The sequence below is a fragment of the Photinus pyralis genome, unplaced genomic scaffold, assembly GCF_008802855.1.
Source record: "Photinus pyralis isolate 1611_PpyrPB1 unplaced genomic scaffold, Ppyr1.3 Ppyr1.4_LG4, whole genome shotgun sequence".
Taxonomy (NCBI): Eukaryota; Metazoa; Arthropoda; class Insecta; order Coleoptera; family Lampyridae; genus Photinus; species Photinus pyralis.
Window position 1 is genome coordinate 45,450,398 of NW_022170511.1, and position 21,867 is coordinate 45,472,264.

Consider the following 21,867-nt stretch of genomic DNA (forward strand, 5'->3'; position numbering starts at 1 on the left):
CGGTCTGAAAGTTCTAGGTGCGGGGCAAATTCGACAGCGAGATACTACTTGTAATTGTTTAATGACCTGCAGTACATTTTCCGGTGTATTATGGTTTAAAATTATTTACAAAACTGTGCTTTCTGTTCAAAAATTAGCTTAGGCTTAGGGAAATTAACTTTGCGAAGATCCTCTGGCTTAAGATAAGGCACTTGAGACTCATTTTGAGCTAGAGTTGCTTGCCTTAAATAAAGTGGTTTGTTCGGTTTTATTGGCGTATATAAACAAGAAGGCGCTTTTGCAGTCTCATATACAATTAACGTTAGGCAGCGAAGCAGTTATTTCCAAGTGACACCACAAAATTGGTGGTCTAAATTCAGGCTGTACTCCTGCAATTGCATTATGACTTTGCGCAAGTTTTTCCACTGGCTTACCCTCTTGTGGTTGTTGATGCATGTGATATATTGTCTTCTTGTATAATTATTTTTGGTGGCAATGTAGCAGGGCATTGACAGGTTGTACTTCAATTCGACTGGGTCCGGTGTGTAGGGGTAGTCTTGGATGTCCACTTCACATGGCCGGTTCACCACCAGCAAGATCAGGTTGCTACTGGGAATTGGATACACGATGTAAGGCCTGGAAGAGTGTTAAGTATGGCGTTCGGGGTTGATAACGAATTACTTGCCATAGACAGTTGGGTATCGTGAATATATTATCGTTGGTGTTGGTGTATGTGTCGCGTTCCAAGCTGAACAGCCAACGCTGGCGATCGCAGGGAGTAGGTAGCGACTTATTAATTGCTCGCTTTTCGTACTGGGAGGTGATGGCGCGGGTGCATGGATCATCTTTAACTACCGCTCCCAAAAACCCCTGCACCCAGTAAAACAGTACGCACAAGAAGCCCTTAAGAATACCATAAATGTTTGCTAAAAACTATTTCGAAACTAGAGCGCGTTGTCGTAGTTTGGCCTATTTACCAGCGTAATTCTGGACGCTGGTGATTTGGACTTCGGGCTCGGGGGATCCAAGTAGCATATGTCCTGATAATCGAGAAACCTTACGCGACGGTATAGGCCATTTTCGACTAGGTGCTTCATAATGTCCGGACGAACCTTTCCGAAGAATGCGCCGGTGTATCCTTCGTCGCTCACGATTATGTAAGCGTTGTTGTCCAACACAAAGCAGGATAGCTCATCTGAATCGCATCTGTGCGGGCAACTGCGATCTCCACACTGGTGTATGGATCGGAAAGTGATAATCAGTTTTCCACAATGTCACGTGTCGATGTCGCGACTAATTGTGGGTTTATACAATCATTATCATTAGTTCACTACTAAAAATCGTTAAGAATTAGCCAATAGAAACAAAGGTTTATTGTGCGTTGCTAACCAACGAAACTAATGATAATGATTGTATAAACACACCATAGCAATAAGTTGCAAATATCACAACATCCATTATCAATAGTGATGGATTAGTAAAACATTTTCACCGAGATTGTGTGTTGATAGCTATTATGGCAGGTAAAAGTGCGGATTTTGAACTGAAAGTTTTATTAATGCATACGGTTGGGATGAATAGCCATCTCGACGGATCCTACCCCTCGGTCAACCTCGGTAACAAAATATGGGGTATTTTTGAACACCAAAAGGATAGTGGAAGTTTCATTATGGCACATTTAAAGGTGGCTTTGGATATGGCGTTGTTATACTATGTGATCAAAAATGAGTTGCTGTCGAGTCACCTTTGGAATTTTTGTTTCCATGGGAAATCGTACTTAACTTGGACTTCCAAAGGCGACTCGACAGCAACTCATTTTTGATCGCCCGGTAGTAATGCACTTACATCGCTCGTAGTTTTTTTAAAAATTGATTCCAAGACGACATGATTAAACTGAAACCCAACAACAGCCGCTGCAGCTTTCTTCGATCCACTTTCACGAAAGATGGCATTAGCACCCGTTACAAGAGTTTCGTTATCTAACGCTAGAGAATGTCTTTTAGTTTCTGTTAAGTTTGGAGTAGTCGCTCACCTGTGTCGATAGGAACCGAATATATGAAACTTTTCGGATTCGCGTAACTATGAGTAACAGCTCTTTTATACCAAATTTCGTCAATAGCTTTATTATTCTTTGTAATAAACGGCGGGTCTACATCGTCGTCTTCTATTGTCCTCCACCTGGTCAAACCTGAATGGGTCGCTATGAATGCGATCGCTATCTGATACTTGCTCATAATGTTGTACCTGTGGATAACGTACCCGTAATTGGCGTCGTTCGCTAGAAGAGTGCTTACCAGTTTGTATTTCGTTCCTCAAACCACTCAGTCGCTTTGGCATCCAGAACCAAAAGCGTCACCAGACTGGGCTGACCTGTAAGACCACCCATGCAGTTATTCACCCGAAGTCTTTACAAGTGGAATACATACAATATTTGTACCACCTCCATCCATGCTGCTCAAGATCGTTTAAGAAATAGAGCAATTCTTCTTCGGGAGTGTCAAACTTCAACCTCTTCCTCCCGTAATGCTTACAATATAACCTTAAATAAAGCATGAACGGTAGCACGATTGTGCAAGAAACGTACCACTCCGGGTGCACTTTCCAATTTTTGGTAAGCCTCAAACCGCTCAACTGCTTGCTGTTCTGCAAGGTGTCACTTCCATTCTTCGACTCGTACCGTATCTTGTAAAATCCGTAGTTGTCGGGTATTGCGATCACTAAACTGAACGGTCCAATCTTCGTGTAGAAATAGTGCCGACGGCTCAGGAACACGCGGCGCTTGAAATAAAAGTTTAACTAGACACTCATCCGCGTTAACATAGGTACCTACCATATTGTCTAGGTGAATTTTGACCTGGAACGAGTCGTGTCCAGTCATCTGCCTGACGATCCGATCCCGCATCTAAAATCAACGTTTACGCAAGGGCTACCGGATGTAGGTAATAGACAATACCTCCAAGAGACTCTTGTTGAAATCTCTGGGTTCGTTGAGGTCATCAATGAGTTCGACTTCAGTCAGATCCACTCGATTGAATGTTGGTTTGATGATGTTGTGAAACTGTAACGAATTCTCTACTCTTGGCGTTAATCTCTAATACTTACCTCTTTGCGATGATCTGGGTGTAACAGAAGAAGCCCGTTGTTAGTCAAGATGAAGGCGTAGCCGTTCACACCGATCTGAAAAGGGGACGTTTCAGCTTTGGAAAGATTGAAAGCGTTACGTACCTGATGGGGCATTGTGAGCTTTTTTATGTAACTTATGGGAACGTCGAGACCTGCGACACCCAAAACGGCCGTCTGCGAAAAAGCTGTGTTTAATTTGGTTTGCGCTTGTGGTACTTACAGCGTCCTGACGAAGATCGTAGACAGGGAGCGAAACAGTGGTCATGTAATGAAAATCTCGCGGCTCCGAGTAATGTTCGTAATCCTGAAAATGACAATGATTTTCCCTTAGCTAGTCGCGGGATCTGTCTGAAGCTTTTTTTTACTACAATTGAAGCTTTTTGGATATACTAGATATTCTCTTAAGTTTCTCGAGAGGATTCGCTTACAAATTTTGCATTATTACTTGAAAACGGTTGTAGTTATGGTAACCAGTACATAGAGAAAGAATATTTAGGGCTTTCTTTTAGTGTACTTAAGAAAGTTAAGTTGCTTCCGACCGCACCTATGGAGAGATCCAAAGATTCAAAGACTAAAAACTCATTTTTTTTTACTGAAATGACCATTTTCTTACTATTGAATTAGATATAGAATCGAAATTGGCATATTTTGATATTACATGTCCCTGCAGCTATATTAGTAGTCGGCCTTGATTCTATGACAATCGAATTTTAAACAAATCAAGGAAAGGATTCTTTAATATCATTGGTAAGTCTAATCTAAATAATTAATTAATAAAAAAGACATCAGCTAATTGGAAACCAAAACTATATGAAAATAGGATCAAATATTATTCTAAGACCCTCTCTTCTTCAACACCATGCTCAAAATGAGAGCCTTCGTGTTGCAAACACAATTCACAATGGCTTGTAAGTACATTTTTTACTTTCAAGATCATATCTTCTCTTGTTGAGGAACACCCCGGCATAAACTGTGCCTTTTACATATCCACACAAAAAGAAACCTAAGAGGAAAAGGTCTGGGAAACGAATAGGCCCGAGGTTTTCGATAAATGGCGTCTAAAAACTCGGAAATAATGCCTGCATTATGTGCAGAGGCACCGTCCTGTTGACATAGCAATATATTCCTGCAAAGGCGGATATTCTGTTGCTGTTCAACAACAATATTACGTAAAATTCCCAAATAACGTTCTGCATTCAAATTTTCTTGATTCACACGGAACACAAAATCTTGTTATTTTTCAACGCACAGAGCACATTAAAACTTCACCCTTGGAAGTGTAGGTACTTCTCGATTTAAAAAAAAAAAGATTTTGATCGCACCAGTAATGAGAGTTATGGCGAATAAACATGCCGTTTTATGGTAGTTTTTTTTGGGGTTTTATGTATATGCACAATATTTAAACCCAAAGCCATTTCCGCGTCTCTCAACGAATTTAGGGGGGTACGCCGTGAAATATCCACCGATATTAGCCTTATTTTCAACAATGGGTCTTGCTTTCAAACAGTTCCAAGATTGGGCCACTAGTTCAAAAGTTACAGCCCTTTGAATTTTCTTTCGAAATTGGTTTCTAGTCAGGGGCGGGCCAGGTGGAATTGCATAGGTTACGGGCCATTAAAGTATTAGTGTAGTAATGAAGGTGGCGGGGGGGTAGCTCTGCGGTGCACCACAAAAACATTTTTTGCTTCATTTTAAGGTACCTACTCCTTTTTCGGAAATCAATTACAATACAGTTTTTTTTTAAATTGCAGCTGATAATTAAAAGTAACAAAATATACAATCCAAACGAGGCGCGTCGCCTATCATTGTATTTCAGCACTTTCATGCTACGACAAAAAATGATAAATTCATTGTAAAACATTTCAATTAAAACATAATTTTTTAATTTTTTAACAACCTAACATCAACCCCAATTAGAGAAACGTGTAATAATTTATTAATAGTGCAAGAAACTAAATACAGCACATACTTATAAATTTCCAACGGGCCATTATGACGTACAGGCCAGGTGGCAATCGCCACCCGCCCCCCCAGGCCAGTCCGCCCCTGAAAGAAAGCCCTATTTTTCTCTATGCACTGGCAAAAATGGGTTACCATAACCACAACCGTTTTCAAGTAGTAATCAATTATCAAGCTACCGTCTGCATCTGCCATTTTTTTTGTCTAAAGTCAAAATAACTTAAAAACCATAAATGGTAGATATAGACATGTGGGTATCAAAAGAACTGAAATTTCACGTAGAATCCAAAAATGCAATAAAAAATAGGGTTGCTATTTAAAATAACGAAGTTACTAGCTACTTCCGGTATTTCCGGAAGAGCGACCATTTTGAAAATATTTTACATCGATTCGGCCTTCAGCGAATAACAAATTTTCGAAAACCTACCTATTTCACTTTCCCAGAAACTTTTAACTAATAAGCTCCCCAAAAATACCCTGTACAAGAACTTCCTCCTACAGGGAAGATAAAAGTGAATAGTGTCTCTGAGAACATTTTGTGTAAAGTTATTCGGCATATCTAGTCCTAGTCCTACAAGCCGAAAAATGCGATTATAGGGCGTTTGATGATTAAAGCATTTTACAGGAAAACTACACCCTTTCTCAAAAAAGGCGTAGATACTTTTTTTTGTAGAGCATAAAATTCTCTATGGATTAGGTGTATTGACTTTTGTTCTATTGCCACTGATACAAAACTGCAAAGTTGATTAACTTTTTTACATATGACAAAATGAAACGCCTTGGAGGATATAAGAGCAGAAATTGCTGATATTACGCCCGAAATGCTGTCAAACACTATGCAAAATGTCCGAAAATGGGCCGCTTCATGTCTGTGAAGTTGGCCCGGATAAAATAGCCCGGCAGCATCACACCATGCTAGATCGTTAGTGCTTTGTTAGTGCTCGTTAGTGCCTCACAAGTTAACATAAGGGCTCAAACCATTTTCTCAAAATAACAATTTTTTTTTGTTCGGGTCAACTTCACGTTTGCCCGGACAATGACTCCAATTTGCATCAAATTTTGTAGATCGTTAGTGCTTTGTTAGTGCTTATTAGTGCTTCATAATTCAACGTTAGGACTCAAACCGTTTTCTCATAATACCTTTTTTATTTGTTCGGGCTAACTTCACGTTTGCCCGGACAATGACTCTAATTTGCATCAAATTTTATAAATAGTTAGTGCTTCGTTAGTGCTTGTTGGTGCTTCATAATTTAACGTTAGGACCCGAACAGTTTTCTCAGAATAAATTTTTTATTGATTGGAGCCAACTTCACGTTTTCCCGGACAATCACTCCAATTTGCATCAAATTTTATAAATCGTTAGTGCTTCGTTAGTGCTTTAGAATTCAACGTTAGAACCCAAACCGCTTTCTTAAAATACATTTTCCTGTTGGGGACAAACTTCATTTTTGACGTAGCTCTTTTCACATTGGCATGCAGCACGATTCATCTATACGTACCGTCATCGTTCCGTTACCGCACCGTCAACGAAACGTAAAATATTCTTGTTTACAAATTTTGATGGGCCGGACGGTGACGTAACTGTCTAGTCTATACCTACTATATATGCCACAACTGACTCGTCCGCCATTTTGGAGCCCAATGACAATTGACGCTTGCAAAACACGTGCTCCTCATGACAGTAAGTTACCTTGGCAACATAACACAACATAACGATCAAACAACACAGCGTAATATCTGACAGACTGTCAGTGGGCTCCAAAATGGCGGATGAGTCTGCTTTCTTAATCAAGTGCTGTAGTGCAGCCTGAATATGTCTATAGCCTTAGACTAGAAAAGAGAGAGGACAGGTAATACTTTCAATAAAACTGTGACCATTTGTCACCAAGACATGCCTGCCAGTGTCGTAACATACAAACAGCATTGTTGGGTGATAAGAATTATTCCTTTTATAGGACGAAGACGAATGTATATAAAATTAATTAAAACAGCAGTTAAATTAATTATTTTGCTAATTGTAATAGTTGAGAATTATATATTCAAAATAATTCAAATTGGCCAATAGAAAGCCTTTAGAACGATGCGGTACACTCCGTGCTCCGAGAAAGTTCCATTAAGGGATTTCAAATGATGAAAACTATTAACAACATATTTTGCTACATATCATGTAAGGCAAGTACTGAATAAAAACGCAAAACGTAAAAATTATGAAAAAGACGGTTTCCTCTAAAATTTACCAAACAAATTTTTGCCTTTGAAACGAAATTCCGGCGCTATGGCATTGGACATTGAGACGCGGACATTAGAACGCAAGCATCATGTAGATCACCAGCAGAGATTAGATTGCAGGTAGGACAATAAAAGGTATAACAAGTAAACCAATGTTATTGTACTTATTTGATCTGTGTATGCGCTACAACGTCTAGTCCCCTAGGATCTGTGTCCTAATGTCCGCGCCCCATCAGTGGCTCGAATCAATAAAAAATTTATTCTGAGAAAACTGTTCGGGTCCTAACGTTAAATTATGAAGCACCAACAAGCACTGACCAAGCACTAACGATTTACACAATTTGATGCAAATTGGAGTCATTGTCCGGGCAAACGTGAAGTTAGCCCGAACAAATAAAAAAAGTATTCTGAGAAAACGGTTTGAGTCCTAACGTTGAATTATGAAGCACTAATAAGCACTAACAAAGCACTAACGATGTACAAAATTTGATGCAAATTGGAGTCATTGTTCGGGCAAACGTGAAGTTGACCCGAACAAAAAAAAAATTTTATGTTGAGAAAACGGTTTGAGCCCTTATGTTAACTTATGAGGCACTAACTAGCACTAACAAAGCACTAACGATCTAGCATGATGCGATGCTGCCGGGCTATTTTATCCAGGCCAACTTCACAGACATGGCCGCTTCTTATGTATCTAATGGAGGCGGTTATTTGATCGATATTGTATTTTGAATTTATTTTCAATAAATGGCATTGTATATCAAAATAAATCTTGTTCATTTGTCAAAATCGGCAGACAAATAACGGAGTTATCAAATATTGAAACAGGGAAGGTTTAGATGGCGCACCCTGGACAGATTCTCACTTTTAGCATTGAATAAGTAACCACACCGTTTTTGATAAAGGTCGTAGTTTTCCTGTAAAATACCAAAAACTCAAAAAATGCACTTTTAGGGGTGGCTCACCCTCCCCTGTCAGAGAGTGGGGGATGGCTCTCCTTCAAAAAATATTTGTTTTGATCTAATAACGGGCGGACAAAAATGAGTTGCTATCGAGTCGCCTTTGGAAATTCAAATTCAATACGATTTCCTATGTAAACAAAAATTCCAAAGGTATCGCGACAGCAACTCATTTTTGATCGCATAGTATACAATTTCATGTAGGGCTAGGACTAATCTACTTTCCAATATGCGCAAATTTGATGGGAAAGGTTTTTTTTCAAAACTGAAAATTGTAACACTCGATTGTACCATGTTGGTGCAACTTAATATCAGTTGAGCTTAGGATACTGCGAGAATAGGAGGAGAGGGATGGAGTATCAGTGAGTGGATCCGAAAACCTTGGATCTGAGTGGCGCTTCTTCTAGTACCTTGCTAGATGACCTATGCTCGGTACACTACTAAAAACCTAACGCACGTACAGGAAGATTGTAAGTGCGGTCTCTATCCTTTTGGTATAACCCCAGCTGATCTTGAGAAAAGTAATGCTCCCCATCGTAATGGCCTTGGGGAACTGTTGATTTTAGAGAAAGGCAACTGAAAACTTTTTGAGAAGATTTTATTACAATCACTAGACTAAATTAATTATAAATTAAATTATCGCGGAAACTTACGTGACTGTCGCTCTGCAAGAAGTGCATACTATTCTGATCGAAAACGCAATTGTACTGCGTATACGTGGTACGCGTGTAGTCAACGAAAACCTGCCTCTGCTGGTTTCCTTCGTACTTTTGCCATAACCAATTCGTTATACGTCTATCGGCTAAATCGGCGTAGGTCCCCGTCCATATCGGATCCGGTTTAATGACCGAATTCATATTCAACGGTCTCGACAGTACCGTCAAGTATTTCACCACCTTTTCCGCTATTTCAGAATCTCGACTGATATTGACGTAGTAACCTAGAAGACTAAGTTCAAATCTGTGTAATGTTTAGCATCTGGATCGTACCCATGTTGGCGCAGGCTATCCAAACCATCTCCACTTCGTCAGATGGGGACGTGCCGATTAGAAATGTGAAAACCCGAACTGGTGTGTAATATTCTGTTCGGTTATGGGTTTTGAACAGTTCGGCTGGGCTGTAATCATAGTCAATCCCTTCGGCTATAAACATTATCATCTGGTTGCAGTGCGCTGAAAGGTTAAACTCATGTACCTATTGCTGATCACAGGTGTACACTCACATTTCCCTTCGTCCTTCCGAAAATGTTCCAAAGTCGCAAAGGCTAGCTTAAAAGCACTTTTCATGTTACCAGTTGTATCGGGAGTGTACTTATTCAAACTCTCACGAAGTAGCCTCAGGTTTTCCTCGTGCGCCTTCAACAACCTCTTTCCATCTCATTTTACTTACTCGAAATAGTTACCTGCATCAGTGTGTAATTAAAGCAATCCACAAGAGGACGCGTTTCGTTGTTAAACAAGTAAATGTTAACGTAATCGTTGTCACCTAAAGTGTCCAGTATATTGTTAACAAGAAATTTCGCTATAAACCAGTTGTATTTGGCCATAGACCCTGACATATCCAACAGAATTATGACGTCCTTTGGCGAGGTAATGGCCTCCAGAAACCAAGCGCGCGTCCGAAAGTCGTAAGTTCGCTCATACTGCTCATCTGACCACTTGATGCCCGGGTAATGTCGCAGAAACCCGGTTCGTCCTGCGAAGTATTGCCATAGCAATGTGGGATCCTCCTGGTAATTTTGTTGGAAGACCAAATCCAGAGCTTCAGACCATCGTATGTCGTTTAAAAGTGGCTCCTCTGGAACGAAATGATTTACTGTGGCGGTCTTGCCACTTTTACAAACCTCTGTCGAAGATGCTTGTTGCAATTCGCATAACGCTGTAGTTAAAGTTGACTTCGGCGTCGAAACCGCTGTGGTAAACCAGGGGAAGGTGGCGAAAGTAACCCGGCTTGCGTTCGACGTACGGGCGCACCTGGCACTCTTGGTCGTCATTCTTGTCGAAACGTAATTGTTGCGTTGGTGCATTGGTCTGCACTTCCACTCCGGCTTTGTGGTTTAGCGCATCGTCACATTTGAATTGTTGGATTTGCTGGAAGGCGTCAGGTAATTGTTGGAACCGACAGGCTTCATCCGCTCACCTCTAATCGATCATTATACTGCTGCTCTTCTAATTCTCGATCCCACGTGCTATTGGTGATGTTGTCCGCGTTGAAGTAGTCATACGTGCTGTTTTCAAAAATCGGTGGCTTTCGATAATACGACAGATACTCGGCACGTTCAACTATTCTCTGTAATTCGGACGTTTGCAATATTGAACTTTTTAAAACGACCTTACCTTCACAGCCTTCTCTTTCTCCAACATCATCGTTCTCAGCTTGTCGGCGATATCCTCCATGATTTTGCTGCCCTTTTCGTAGACGGCCTTTGTTTGTTTAAAGCTCTATAGAAGGTTGTCACTTAAAAGACGGCACTATCGCTGTTTTACGTACCTCAATTACTTTACTTCTGCGCGTTGCGGATTCGGCAATAAATTGTAACTCTTTTCCCAAGTTGTCCGCCCATATTTTAACCCTTTGGAAAACACGTCTTTTTAATATTTTACATGATTTTTTTTGGTCATTTTTAGCGAAGCTAATTCTTTACAAACAAAAGATAATCGGAATTATAAAATGGTCCTAAGTAAGACCCAAGTTTGAAAATAATTTTAGAGAGTTTTAAGGTCAGATAACAGGATAACAATGCATTTTTCGAGAAAAACTTATACCGTGTGTCCTAGGCGAACAGAATTAATAGATTTTTTCGCGAATGATCCACGAGGCCTTTGATATGTATTTGAAGTTAGCGTTCAACGTATTGCCTGATGGTAGAAAGAGATTAGAGTCCAACTCTGATTTCAAAGGCATCGTGGATCCTTCGCGAAAAATACATTGCCAAGTTCCCTATGGTGCATCCTATCTGGGAAATAGTGTAGAATCTTTTTTTAAAGTGCTTAAATAAACCTTTCTTTAAAAAAAGTCTTCAGCATATAAGTGGTCCCAGTTCTGGGACCTTGAGGGGATTGATTTTCTGATTGATTGTTACCAAAACAATCTAAAATAATTAATAACGGAAGATGTCTAGAGACAGACACAAAGGCTATCTGCAAAAAAGGCCCCATAGACAATAAGAACCCACTGCTTCGACATAACACGTTGAAAGTAATCAACGAATGCGGATTGTAGGACATTTACATTGCAGTTACAATTAGAATACACCCGATTTTGAATTTAAATCCGGAAAATATTATTACCACCCTGGCGTTAGTAAGAGAGGTCATTGGGGAAAACAATGACCCCCCCCCCACTTTTTTACGGAAATACACGTTTTGAAGCACCAGGATTCAGAAATCCAAATCAAACAAAATCTCGATGATGTCGGTCCGTCCGAAATTAACCACCTTTTGCTTTCGGGTGAACGAGACGTCGGAAGTGGGTACTGACAAAAGGAATGTGGTAGTCCCCGACAAGATCTTATTAACCGGCAAGTCAGAATACTGCCTTGCCACAAAAAAATGCGCTCTGAAGTACCATCGATCTCACAGAGGACTTTGAAATTTTGTATCGCTATAGCTATAGGTCCTCCCTCGTATTTTATGTTTGGGAATAAAGCACTCCGCGTGGTCGTATGCAAGATTTTAATAAAATCCGAAGTTCCTCAGGCTTATTGGCTTGGACCAAACCAACTTTCAATGCTAATCCGAAATATGGTTTATCACGTATCAGCTATAGGCTAGGGTAACATCTACAGAGGCGGAATAAAGAAAATTTGGTTTTTGGTCTTTCCAAAAGGCTGCTTTGTATCTCAAACGATCGTGCCCGTGTGGCTAGAACATAAGCCATAATTCTTAGGCTTAGGACTTGATTTCGTGGAGTATGTAGGTATACGTACGCAAAAGAAAGTATATTTCTAAGCTAAATTTCTGTTCGATACGCGAACATTTCGGATTGGATTGAAAAGTAAATTGAAAATTAAAAACCTATTTTGAAATCAAAAAATGAAATTTTCACAATCTTAATCGGATAGTAGAATAGTTTCAAATCAATATAGACGCGACAGGCAGTCGCCAGTTCAGCATCCCCTGCAGTAATCATCTATAAATTTATTTACTCTCATTGGTTTTTCGCTTAAATTAGAACTTCCAAAAGTTTACTAACTTACATTTTACCTAACTCGTGCAGCTGATCGTGCTCTTGAGAATGGCACTTTTGTATCGTCAAGGCACATAAAACGTACACCAACACCGCCACACGCATTTTCAAGTCCACTTTAACTTTGTATGAATTCTAGACAAAAACTTCTAGTGTCGTCGAAATTTGCAGTTGGAAAACTTGCGCGCATGTTCGCAGTCTCTTCCAAAAAATGTTACAAATTTGAACGCACCAAGAAAAAAAATCGCACTACATATAATCTACAATTTATTGATTTATTGATAACAAACAATTTAATATTAACATTCTGCGCAACGTTCATGTACTTTTCTAGTAATATCCAGAACTAGTGGAGATGCGTAGGTATTTCCTTCTTCGTGTAAAGCGATAAAATAAATTGCTGAAAATGAAAACAATTATACTATTTTGCAGCAGCTACTACCTAACAAATATAAAGTGCGCAATAATTTTTACTTTTTGTCTATCGAGACCTTTGACCATTTTCTCAAGGAAATTGGCACTCGTGACTGCAATTTTCACTTCTTGGCCATCGACTTTTTGACCCTTACCCGAGTGATGTAGATTATTGCACTATAAAATAGCGTCCTACAAACAAATCGATACGCAATCCTCTTTTGCCTGGCGCTGAAGTGCAAAGCTGCAGTACCTGTAATCTACAGGACATGTTCGAACGGCGAAAATGTCCAGCAAAAAACTCACCATACGATTCCAGTATGCAACATCATCATCAAAGGTATCGATTAAATCGTCCTCCACCTTAAAGCAAACCAAGTATTACAGCAAAATTGGTGGGCGCAACTACTACTAACCTCCGACCATAATTTCTGCGCATTGTTATTAACGTCCACAATCATCTTCTGTAGTTTATGGTAGTTGAAGAGATTGTGGTTTTTTAGAACGGGAAAAATTATTTCATAACACTCTCCCCCTTAAAAATCAGTTATCGATTGAATTATTTCATTTATAGTTACCAAATGCTCCCGGTACAAGGTAAGCATCTATTGAGAAGACGTTTGCGTAAATTACGCAAATGATCGGTATAATGGCGTTCATGCCTTAAGAAAATGTACCAAGGGACTTTGACTTGGAATTTTTTGGTTTTTAGGGCGTTGCACGTCTTAAAATTTTTCATTTGGTTGTCATTGCGAATAACAGCTGTGAATGCGAGTGTGAATGTTAGTGACAGTCAGAGCCAACTGTTATCTTTTAACTTTTTAAATAATACATTGGCTCAATATGTTAAAGAATAGACTACACATTTTTGGTCTACTAGCTAAAGGCTTAATTGTAATATTGATTCTTTGGACTCTTTGACACGCGGCTCTTCTGAGGTCCTAGAGACGATGAAACCCAACAAATCAATAAATTGATTCGTTTATTACACGTACCTCCCAGACTTTCACTGCCAATCTTAAGAAATCGTGATCTCCAATGATCCCTTTGGTGCTTGTACGTACCTACACATTTATGAAAGCTGCCAGTTTAGGTCATTCGTAGAAGCTGCACGTATGAAGGGCTGCCTCTCATTTACGGTTTTTCCAAAGACTTGCAGTCATTTCGCTTCCCATAATTTCTTAATAGTTCGTTTGATTATGTCATCAGGGCTGTATACCTTCACTGACGTCCACTGTTTATAAATTAAAAGAAGCTATGATGACCGACTGTCTCCTTAGCATTCCTCATCAGCTATTGCACTCTTCTTATTCTTTGCGTCATATCCTCCTGACAACACCCTATGGTGAGCAAAGTATTAACACGTGCAGAACCTTGATCATCCACAGAATCCTGTCAGTGGTTAGAAATTCTGTCACCGTGTCCGCTTGGGATCCACGGCCTCGGATCTGACACGAGGGTTTTTTGTTTCGCACTCTCCCTCGTCAAACGTCCAGCGTGTCGCTTGTGCTTCCCCCTGCCTTCTTCCCTCGAGCACCCCTGGTAACCCTTTAAATCGTAACACAATAGTTTCCTTTCTTCGCGATTAAAAGAATTCGTATATTAGAAGAGATCTATTACTTTCCGTCGTTGCTTAATTACTGAGTAAAAAACTCACTTTACTGCACAATGGTAGCTGACAGACCCTGTACATAGTTTCGTTAATGTTGGTCATCCTGTTAGATTGGTAGCCCCGTTTGAAAGGTGGCTCCATCTTAGCGCTGTCAGTGTCAATGGAAATTTTCAAAATGGGCGATTTGCGATGAAAATTATATTGTTGGTTATGGTTTGGTTAATGTAATCCTATTATTTACGATTAATGCGTAATAATCTATTTTTGGTTTACCAATTAATTATGATGGCGTGGAGATCCCACGGAAAGTCGAACTCTGACATGGTACAACAATTAAGAGGTATGGTTTCCAATAAAAGGAAATGAGAATTAATTAAACAAATTTAAGCAAATGGCATTATTAAAAGTGATACGGTGGAGAGTGCGATGTTGGGGGTGGATCGTGGTAATTTTTGTTTAAATAATCCTTACATGGACGCACCACAAGGTATCGGGTATGGTGTCACTATTAGCGCTCCTCATATGCACGCACACGCTCTAGAGTTGTTAAAAGATAAGTTAGTTGAAGGCGAACAAGCTCTCGATGTCGGTTCCGGTAGTGGTTATCTTACGTCATGTATGGCGATTATGCTTGGCAAAACTGGGTAAAAATCATACATTTTCGAGAGCAAGGTTTATATTTTGCCTTTCAGTTTGGCAGTTGGTGTAGAGCATATTCCAGAGTTGGTAACAGTCGCGCTAAGAAATATTGAAAAGAATAACAAGGATTTGTTAGATTCAAATCGTGTAGTCTTAAAAGTAGGCGATGGTCGACTTGGTGTGCCCGATTTGGGACCTTATAATGCTATACACGTAGGTGCGGCTGCACAAACAGTACCACAACCATTAATCGATCAATTAAAGGTAGCTAATTAGAGTTTGCGCACTAATAATGGAGATACCGTTGTAGATTGGCGGACGTTTAATCGTACCTGTAGGCCCCGCAGGAGGAGATCAACAACTCGAACAAATTGATAAACTAGAAGATGGCAGCATAAGACGTACACCACTTATGGGGGTTATTTATGTACCACTCACCGATAAATCCAAACAGTGGGCGCCTTGGCGTTGACTGGTTTTTACCCCAACCGTCGCTTTTATCTTATATTTTAAACTCTAGTCAGTTATATGAAACTCCTGTATTAAATTGCTGTGAATTTTAAGGAATGACAAATTTTATTTTAACGTTATTGAATGAACCGTTTTTGTGTAATAAAATTAACCATAAGTATGATCTTTGCTTTGAGAAGTGGGTAGCGAATATGTTTGTTTAATGGTGAAAATTGTGCTAAAACTAATTTTAAGGCATCATTTGATTAACCACCTTAGTCGTTCTCCATTATAACGTTATAAACGCCATCAAAGCCTTTTGACTCTGATTGTGCATCTCTTGGTGCCTTCAGAGCTTTTGGCTGAAAAGATGGCAAGAAAAAAATTTATGCCTAAGCAGCCAAGTGTGACACAGAAAAGGCTAGGTGTCACCATGCTGCATTTAACGTCATCATACTCTGCTAATGTGCTTTTCACAGTCTTCCAAGCAACGTATGTCTTGTAGACACCTTCAAAATTCTCTAGGTAGTAGGTACTGTCTCTATTTGGGGTTATATTGCTGTTTTTTTCGACACCTGAGTGCATATTAGCTGTCATGGTCGAGAATGGGCGTTATGTGAAGTGAGGAAGAGACTAAAAGTAGATGTGGGCACGTTTTATTACTAGATGTTGAACTGGAGGCCCACCGTGATGTTGCTCGATCTTTAGTTAAAAGCAAATTTTCTGTGGTTAGCATGACCCACTCGGGCATCCGCAGTTTTACTCAAAAACTTTTTAAGAATATGTGTAGGTACCAAATTTGTGTGTCAATTGGTTCAGCTGTTTAGCTGGAAATGAGAGTACAGACAGACAGACCAACATAATCGCGATTTTGTTTGATTTGTTACTCCCATGCAATACCTCCCTTACAAACGTGCGGGTGGTAAAAATTGGATTTTCTTCTTAGCTCTATCAAAACGTTTCTTACCTGATCATTATACTCTAATATTGTGTGCTATTCCTGACGCCATTATCAGAGTTATAAGTATTAATCACAGTATTTTTCACTTGATCCGAGTGCTTTGACAAAATTTAAAGAATTTAACGACTTTTATCGTTTTGGAATGGGCGCAACAAATTTTCCAGGACTGTAGATAAAGCGAGTGTTAATTATTTGTTTTCAAAAGTCTTTTATCGTCGCGTAAAAAAATAAAAACGCCGGTTTCGCCTGTTAATGTAATATTCAAAATCTATAGTAATTTTGATCGTTTTTTTTGTTACAGAGTGCCCAAATGACCCTATCATACGATGTGTGCAGAAGAATTATTCTCGAGGGTAAGTCGAAATACAATAGTTTCTTTTTTCGAATTGTACTGCGGTCGAAGTCGAAGTTCTGTCCGTGCGATTTTATGAAATTTTGAAAATAATGTCCTTTTTTCAACCTTTAATAGTAAGTAAGCAATACCTTACATCTCGCCTTATATTATGTTATTAGCTAGGAAAACGTATATGAAAATGAAGGGTGATATTTGGGTGGAACAGACAACGAACTTCGGTAATTGTTAAAGGAACTTGTAGCCTTTGCTATATTTTCCAACTATCTATATGCCATCTTGCCTACAAGCATTAACAGGTCCTTTTTGAATCAATAAAAGTGGACGTGCTACAAGTTTTAGCGAGGAGTGACGGATATCCTTATGTTCTTAAATATCCCTACTATATACTTGTAGCCACGGATCTGCGCTCCGTCGTCATTGATTTGTGAATCAATTTCAGACAAGTTTTTGATCAATTTCGCACACTTGACAGATGTTACAGTGTTGTAACGTATGTTTGAGTATGTCTGAAATTGATTCATAAATCAATGACTCGGGCACCGATTAACTACCAGTTTAAAAGAAATACGAAAATGGTAAAATTGGTCATAAAAGACATTTTCATGAGTCTTTATGTCTAATTGAAGGACTTATTTCAAGAAATCTAAATTTCCTATACTTATCCGTGGTGCCAAACGAAATGTCGGAAAAAAGTTACGTAGTATAGCTTTTGCCACATTATAGATGAGTTCAAAATTCATATAAATTTCTAACCTCAAAGGCGAAATTCATACTAACCTCAAAGTGAACCATAACATTTGAGCGATGGTAAGTTTTTTAAAAAGGTATTAATTGTTGACAAATCGACGTTTTTCTTAAGGGTAAAGCGAGAAAAACTCGGAAAATTGCGGAAAAACGATTCGCTAAAATGAAAGCAATGATAAGTCCTAGCGATCCACGAATTAAAGCATCCCAAAGAGCACCCCCTCGACATAAGAAAAAGGAGGACCCGCACGCTTTAAAAGTGAACGAAGCTCCGCAAGCAAGTTCTGCCCTCTTCTTTCAATATAACACCCAACTGGGACCACCTTATCATATATTGATAGATACGAACTTTATTAACTTCTCCATTAAAAACAAACTGGATATAATTCAAAGTATGATGGACTGCTTGTATGCAAAATGTGTACCTTATATAACCGATTGTGTGTTGGGGGAATTAGAAAAACTAGGGCAGAAGTACAAGGTGGCCTTACGTATAATCAAAGATCCTCGTTTTGAACGAATACATTGTATGCACAAAGGAACATACGCCGACGATTGTTTAGTGCAGCGTGTAACACAACACAAGTGCTATATAGTTGCTACAAATGACAAAGATTTGAAAAGACGTATACGAAAAATTCCAGGTGTCCCAATTATGTACGTTGCTCAACACAGGTACACAATTGAAAGAATGCCAGATGCATATGGGGCACCGAGGGAGTAATTTTGTAATATTCAATAAATAAAGTTTTTATAAAAGCGTTTATTAGTTTCATAGTTTCAGTTAATAATACATAGAACGGAAAGCTGTGATTGAACAAAAATTAATAAATACACGCACTCGCAGGCTTTATGTGTAGGTGTTAACCTAAAAACGCAATGCATGATTAATAGAAATAAATTCATTATACTTACAATGTCATCAATTTTTAATATGGACCGCACAGTCTCGGTGGCCAATGTCATAGCGCTGATTGACACCAACAATGGTTGTACTACATGTTCTTCTAATATATCAGATATAGCGCCTTTGCGTACGTTAATTCCCGCTGATGTTTCACCTTTGGCATGTCTGTTACGTAACTCTGTAACGGTCTGTATTGGATTTAACCCTGCATTTTCGGCCAGAGTGAATGGAACAATTTCCAGGGCATTTGCATATGCTCTTAAACAAATTGAATCGACGCCCTCTGTCTGATCGGCAATTGCAGCTAGTTTTAATGCAACTTCGATTTCTGGAGCACCACCGCCCGCGATTAACGCACGTTTGCGCACCAAACAGCGTACTACACACAGAGCATCGTGAAGGGAACGATCCGCCTCCTCCAACACCAACTTATTAGAGCCACGTACTAAAAGCGTCACAGTCTTGCCCGCATTCTGGGCGCCTGTGATTTTTATTAGACGATTTCCGCCTATTCCCACTTCTTCCACTAATTCAGCGCTGCTCAAATTCTCGGAAGTGAAGTGATCCAAAGAAGCGATTGGACGACAATTAAGTGATTTACACACAAATTCAACGTCTTCCCTTTCCACATCTTTAATAACCAACACCTTGATTTTATCCAAGAAATGGAGTGCTAAATCAGAGACTGCATCTCGAAGTATAGATTTTTGAATCTATAAAACAAAATGGACAGAAAATTATTACCATTTCCCCACTGTACACTGCAACTTACCAATAAAACGTTGCAGCCTGCCTTCTTAATTTGCTTAACAATGTTGAGTATGTAAGCGCGTTCTTCCTTCAGTACGCGATCCATTGCTGCGTAATCGGACACAATAACATTGTGATCCATATCGGTTTTCGGGGGCGAAATACAGAACTGGATAAAACCAATTTTAGCCTTCTCAATACGTTTGGGCCCGTTTAAGTTGGCGGCCCTCTGCGAAAATACGATTCCGTCAATTAGTTCGGTATCTTCAACAGTTCCGCCCAGTTGTTTGATCACTTTAATATCTGAGAGATTCACAGCTCCTTCACGACCTGTAACAATCTATGAGCAACAAACACGAATAAGTAATAGGTAACGAACCGGGTTCGACCACTTTAAGTACAGCCTCTACAGCTAAAGGTGCAAGTAAACTCGATTGTTGCGAGACCACTTTGGAATTTAAAGAGGTAGATGCACTTCTTACCAGCTGCTCGTGATTTTGAAGCTCAACGGGCGTAGAAATGTTGGTTAAAATCTACAAAGAACCTGATTAAAACTGACTTTGGGAGAAATACAGTACTTCGACTGCGTGTGTAGATGCTCGTTGGAAAGCCTCAGAGATGGCAGTTGGATGAATACCACGGGCCAGGAGTTTTTCGGCAGCGTTCAGTAATGCTCCAGCAATAATGACAACAGTCGTGGTACCATCACCAGCTTCAATATCTTGAGCACGTGACAATTCTACTAACTGAAACCACAATCCGTAATACAAATCTCAAGAACACGACTTACCATTTTCGCAGCCGGATGTATGACGTTTATTTGTTTCAAAATCGTAGCACCGTCATTTGTTATTGTCACTTCGCCATTACCCGCTTGAATCTGAACAACTACTGTAAGAGAAGCATTGATAACTGACCAACTTACCATTTTGTCCATTCCTCGAGGTCCCAAACTAGTACGAATCGCATCACTGACAGCTGAAATTTTAAGTACCATTTTAATATAGCTCAATTGCTCGACAACAAAATGCAATGAATTCATTGCGCGTATCGAGTGTAAAATTACTTGCCATGCATTACAAAAGTTAGTAACAATTAGTAAAGACGTTTATTTACCTTTAGCGGCATTGATATTGCTCAATCGTATATCGGTAGGTTTACTTTTATCTTTATACGCGACACTAGCACTTTTATATCCATCTCCAGAGGCAGTTGGGGCCGTCATTATTTCGGAAATGTCTTAAGTTTTGCAAAAAGTAATATTATCGGGCGGATGATTTGAGATTTTTTCAAAATCGCCAAACCCAAATCTATCAACTTGACGTTTGATGCGAAACGAAAGAGATGGCGCTGTGGTGCAAAATCTACTCTAGAAATGAGAAAAAGGATAATTTTATTATTTCCAGTAAAATTTAAATTGCAAATTGTGAAATGCTTCCACAGACTATTATGAAATAATAATTACAATAAAAGTAAATATCACATGAGTTGTTATGGTAACCAGCCAGTCGATGACGGTTGTGGCTACTTATTATATCTAAAAATTTAAAAAAATCACCTTATTGCCGATGCGATGGCTGCTTGACTTGCAGATGTGATGCACATTGACTCCCTCGGTACTGCACATACGCAAGCGCGCTTAAATTTGAATTTGATTTAACGCACTCGAAATGAATAAAGCCTTCGGTCATCACTGTGAATTCCATTTACATTATAGCCCCAACAACCATCATGATCCTTTACAGCATAATATGGAATAAACAACAAGAATTGTAACGTTATTATTTATTATAATCAAAACCCTTCTACCATCATGGTGTACGGAAAATAAATTAACATATTCTACCAGATAAATCACTATAAACCAAGCTATAAACTATTGTGCTCCATTTTTTATAGATGTGATGATGATAGATGTATATGAGTGTTGGGGAAACAAGGAGTAGCTTTTTGCAATAGTTTACTCACCGTGGTGCCACAGTGTCGATCAACCTCATAATCACATGTTATGTTAGTAGCTTTCATTTCTTTCTAATTATCCAATATAAATAATATTTTTTTTTCGAAAGCTACCCGAGACGTGAGATTGTAATTTCTAATCAAGTGAGATCTCGACTCAAGATTGCATTCACTAGATGGTAGTAGGCGAGGTAGCGAATTGAAATTTGTATATGGCCTTTGTTATTTATTTTATTGGACTGCAAGTGGTAGAAGTCTAGAGCAGCGACAATAGGTCTTGGTCAGCTTAAAGTAGAACTTGTGTGTAGGTACTTTCGTTTCGGTGTACATACTTAGGGTACTGAGGTAGCACTATGTAGGTTTATTGCGAGAGCGATGGAAAAAAATAATAAAGATATTGCAAATGTTTCTTAAAGAGCCCTTTACCACATTTTGTAACCCTGTGTTGGAATCGGTCTCTGGGTAGCCTAGGAGTCGCCCTTATAAATGAACATCTGCAGACGTTCAATTGTCCTTTTAATAACTAATTTTCATTTTTTCCTGAAGGCTCTGGATTCCCTGGCGGTTACACCATTGCAAATAACGCCTTATAATTTCCGTCTTTTTTTTTAAAATATGATGCCCAAATTTAATAACTAA

General features: G+C 39.2%; 5 protein-coding genes across 8 annotated transcripts; 2 read left to right on the forward strand and 3 right to left on the reverse strand.

Moving 5' to 3' along the window:
* Positions 1 to 45: 45 nt before the first annotated feature.
* LOC116168417 (voltage-dependent calcium channel subunit alpha-2/delta-3-like) lies at positions 46 to 12,584 on the reverse strand. Of its 2 annotated transcripts, none has more exons than XM_031484231.1 (23): positions 12,448 to 12,584; positions 10,740 to 10,821; positions 10,586 to 10,690; positions 10,389 to 10,538; positions 10,093 to 10,339; positions 9,652 to 10,046; positions 9,472 to 9,604; positions 9,239 to 9,421; positions 8,903 to 9,189; positions 3,323 to 3,406; positions 3,205 to 3,276; positions 3,082 to 3,156; positions 2,933 to 3,037; positions 2,810 to 2,881; positions 2,564 to 2,757; positions 2,406 to 2,518; positions 2,274 to 2,349; positions 2,012 to 2,223; positions 1,825 to 1,964; positions 957 to 1,211; positions 665 to 912; positions 414 to 615; positions 46 to 368 (listed from the first exon to the last, which is right to left on the reverse strand). In XM_031484231.1, the coding sequence occupies exons 1-23, from the start codon at positions 12,540 to 12,542 to the stop codon at positions 318 to 320; spliced, it is 3,576 nt and encodes a 1,191-aa protein (XP_031340091.1). In that variant the 5' UTR covers positions 12,543 to 12,584; the 3' UTR covers positions 46 to 317. The 2 variants fall into 2 exon arrangements, with proteins under 2 accessions (XP_031340091.1, XP_031340092.1); XM_031484232.1 differs by having other exon boundaries at positions 12,455 to 12,528.
* Positions 12,585 to 12,691: 107 nt separating this feature from the next.
* Positions 12,692 to 13,634, reverse strand: LOC116168443. 3 transcript variants are annotated; one of them, XR_004144768.1, is made up of 5 exons: positions 13,430 to 13,634; positions 13,268 to 13,386; positions 13,158 to 13,214; positions 12,912 to 13,111; positions 12,692 to 12,837 (listed from the first exon to the last, which is right to left on the reverse strand). XR_004144768.1 is itself a non-coding variant. In XM_031484277.1 (5 exons), the coding sequence occupies exons 1-5, from the start codon at positions 13,509 to 13,511 to the stop codon at positions 12,784 to 12,786; spliced, it is 417 nt and encodes a 138-aa protein (XP_031340137.1). In that variant the 5' UTR covers positions 13,512 to 13,634; the 3' UTR covers positions 12,692 to 12,783. The 3 variants fall into 3 exon arrangements, 2 of the variants coding, with proteins under 2 accessions (XP_031340137.1, XP_031340138.1); XM_031484277.1 differs by having other exon boundaries at positions 13,007 to 13,111; XM_031484278.1 differs by lacking the exon at positions 12,912 to 13,111.
* Positions 13,635 to 14,605: 971 nt separating this feature from the next.
* On the forward strand, positions 14,606 to 15,681 carry LOC116168436 (protein-L-isoaspartate(D-aspartate) O-methyltransferase-like). Its single transcript, XM_031484267.1, has 4 exons — positions 14,606 to 14,803; positions 14,852 to 15,107; positions 15,156 to 15,366; positions 15,413 to 15,681. The coding sequence occupies exons 1-4, from the start codon at positions 14,710 to 14,712 to the stop codon at positions 15,572 to 15,574; spliced, it is 723 nt and encodes a 240-aa protein (XP_031340127.1). The 5' UTR covers positions 14,606 to 14,709; the 3' UTR covers positions 15,575 to 15,681.
* A 1,945-nt stretch (positions 15,682 to 17,626) lies between these two features.
* On the forward strand, positions 17,627 to 18,374 carry LOC116168441 (rRNA-processing protein FCF1 homolog). The gene is made up of 2 exons (XM_031484275.1): positions 17,627 to 17,675; positions 17,728 to 18,374. Exons 1-2 carry the CDS (start codon positions 17,673 to 17,675, stop codon positions 18,334 to 18,336), a joined length of 612 nt encoding a protein of 203 aa, XP_031340135.1. The 5' UTR covers positions 17,627 to 17,672; the 3' UTR covers positions 18,337 to 18,374.
* Positions 18,356 to 20,894, reverse strand: LOC116168426 (T-complex protein 1 subunit delta-like). Its single transcript, XM_031484249.1, has 9 exons — positions 20,828 to 20,894; positions 20,386 to 20,638; positions 20,195 to 20,247; positions 20,060 to 20,149; positions 19,848 to 20,015; positions 19,649 to 19,802; positions 19,292 to 19,599; positions 18,528 to 19,232; positions 18,356 to 18,480 (listed from the first exon to the last, which is right to left on the reverse strand). Exons 2-9 carry the CDS (start codon positions 20,492 to 20,494, stop codon positions 18,463 to 18,465), a joined length of 1,605 nt encoding a protein of 534 aa, XP_031340109.1. The 5' UTR covers positions 20,495 to 20,638; positions 20,828 to 20,894; the 3' UTR covers positions 18,356 to 18,462.
* Between the last annotated feature and the right edge of the window lie 973 nt (positions 20,895 to 21,867).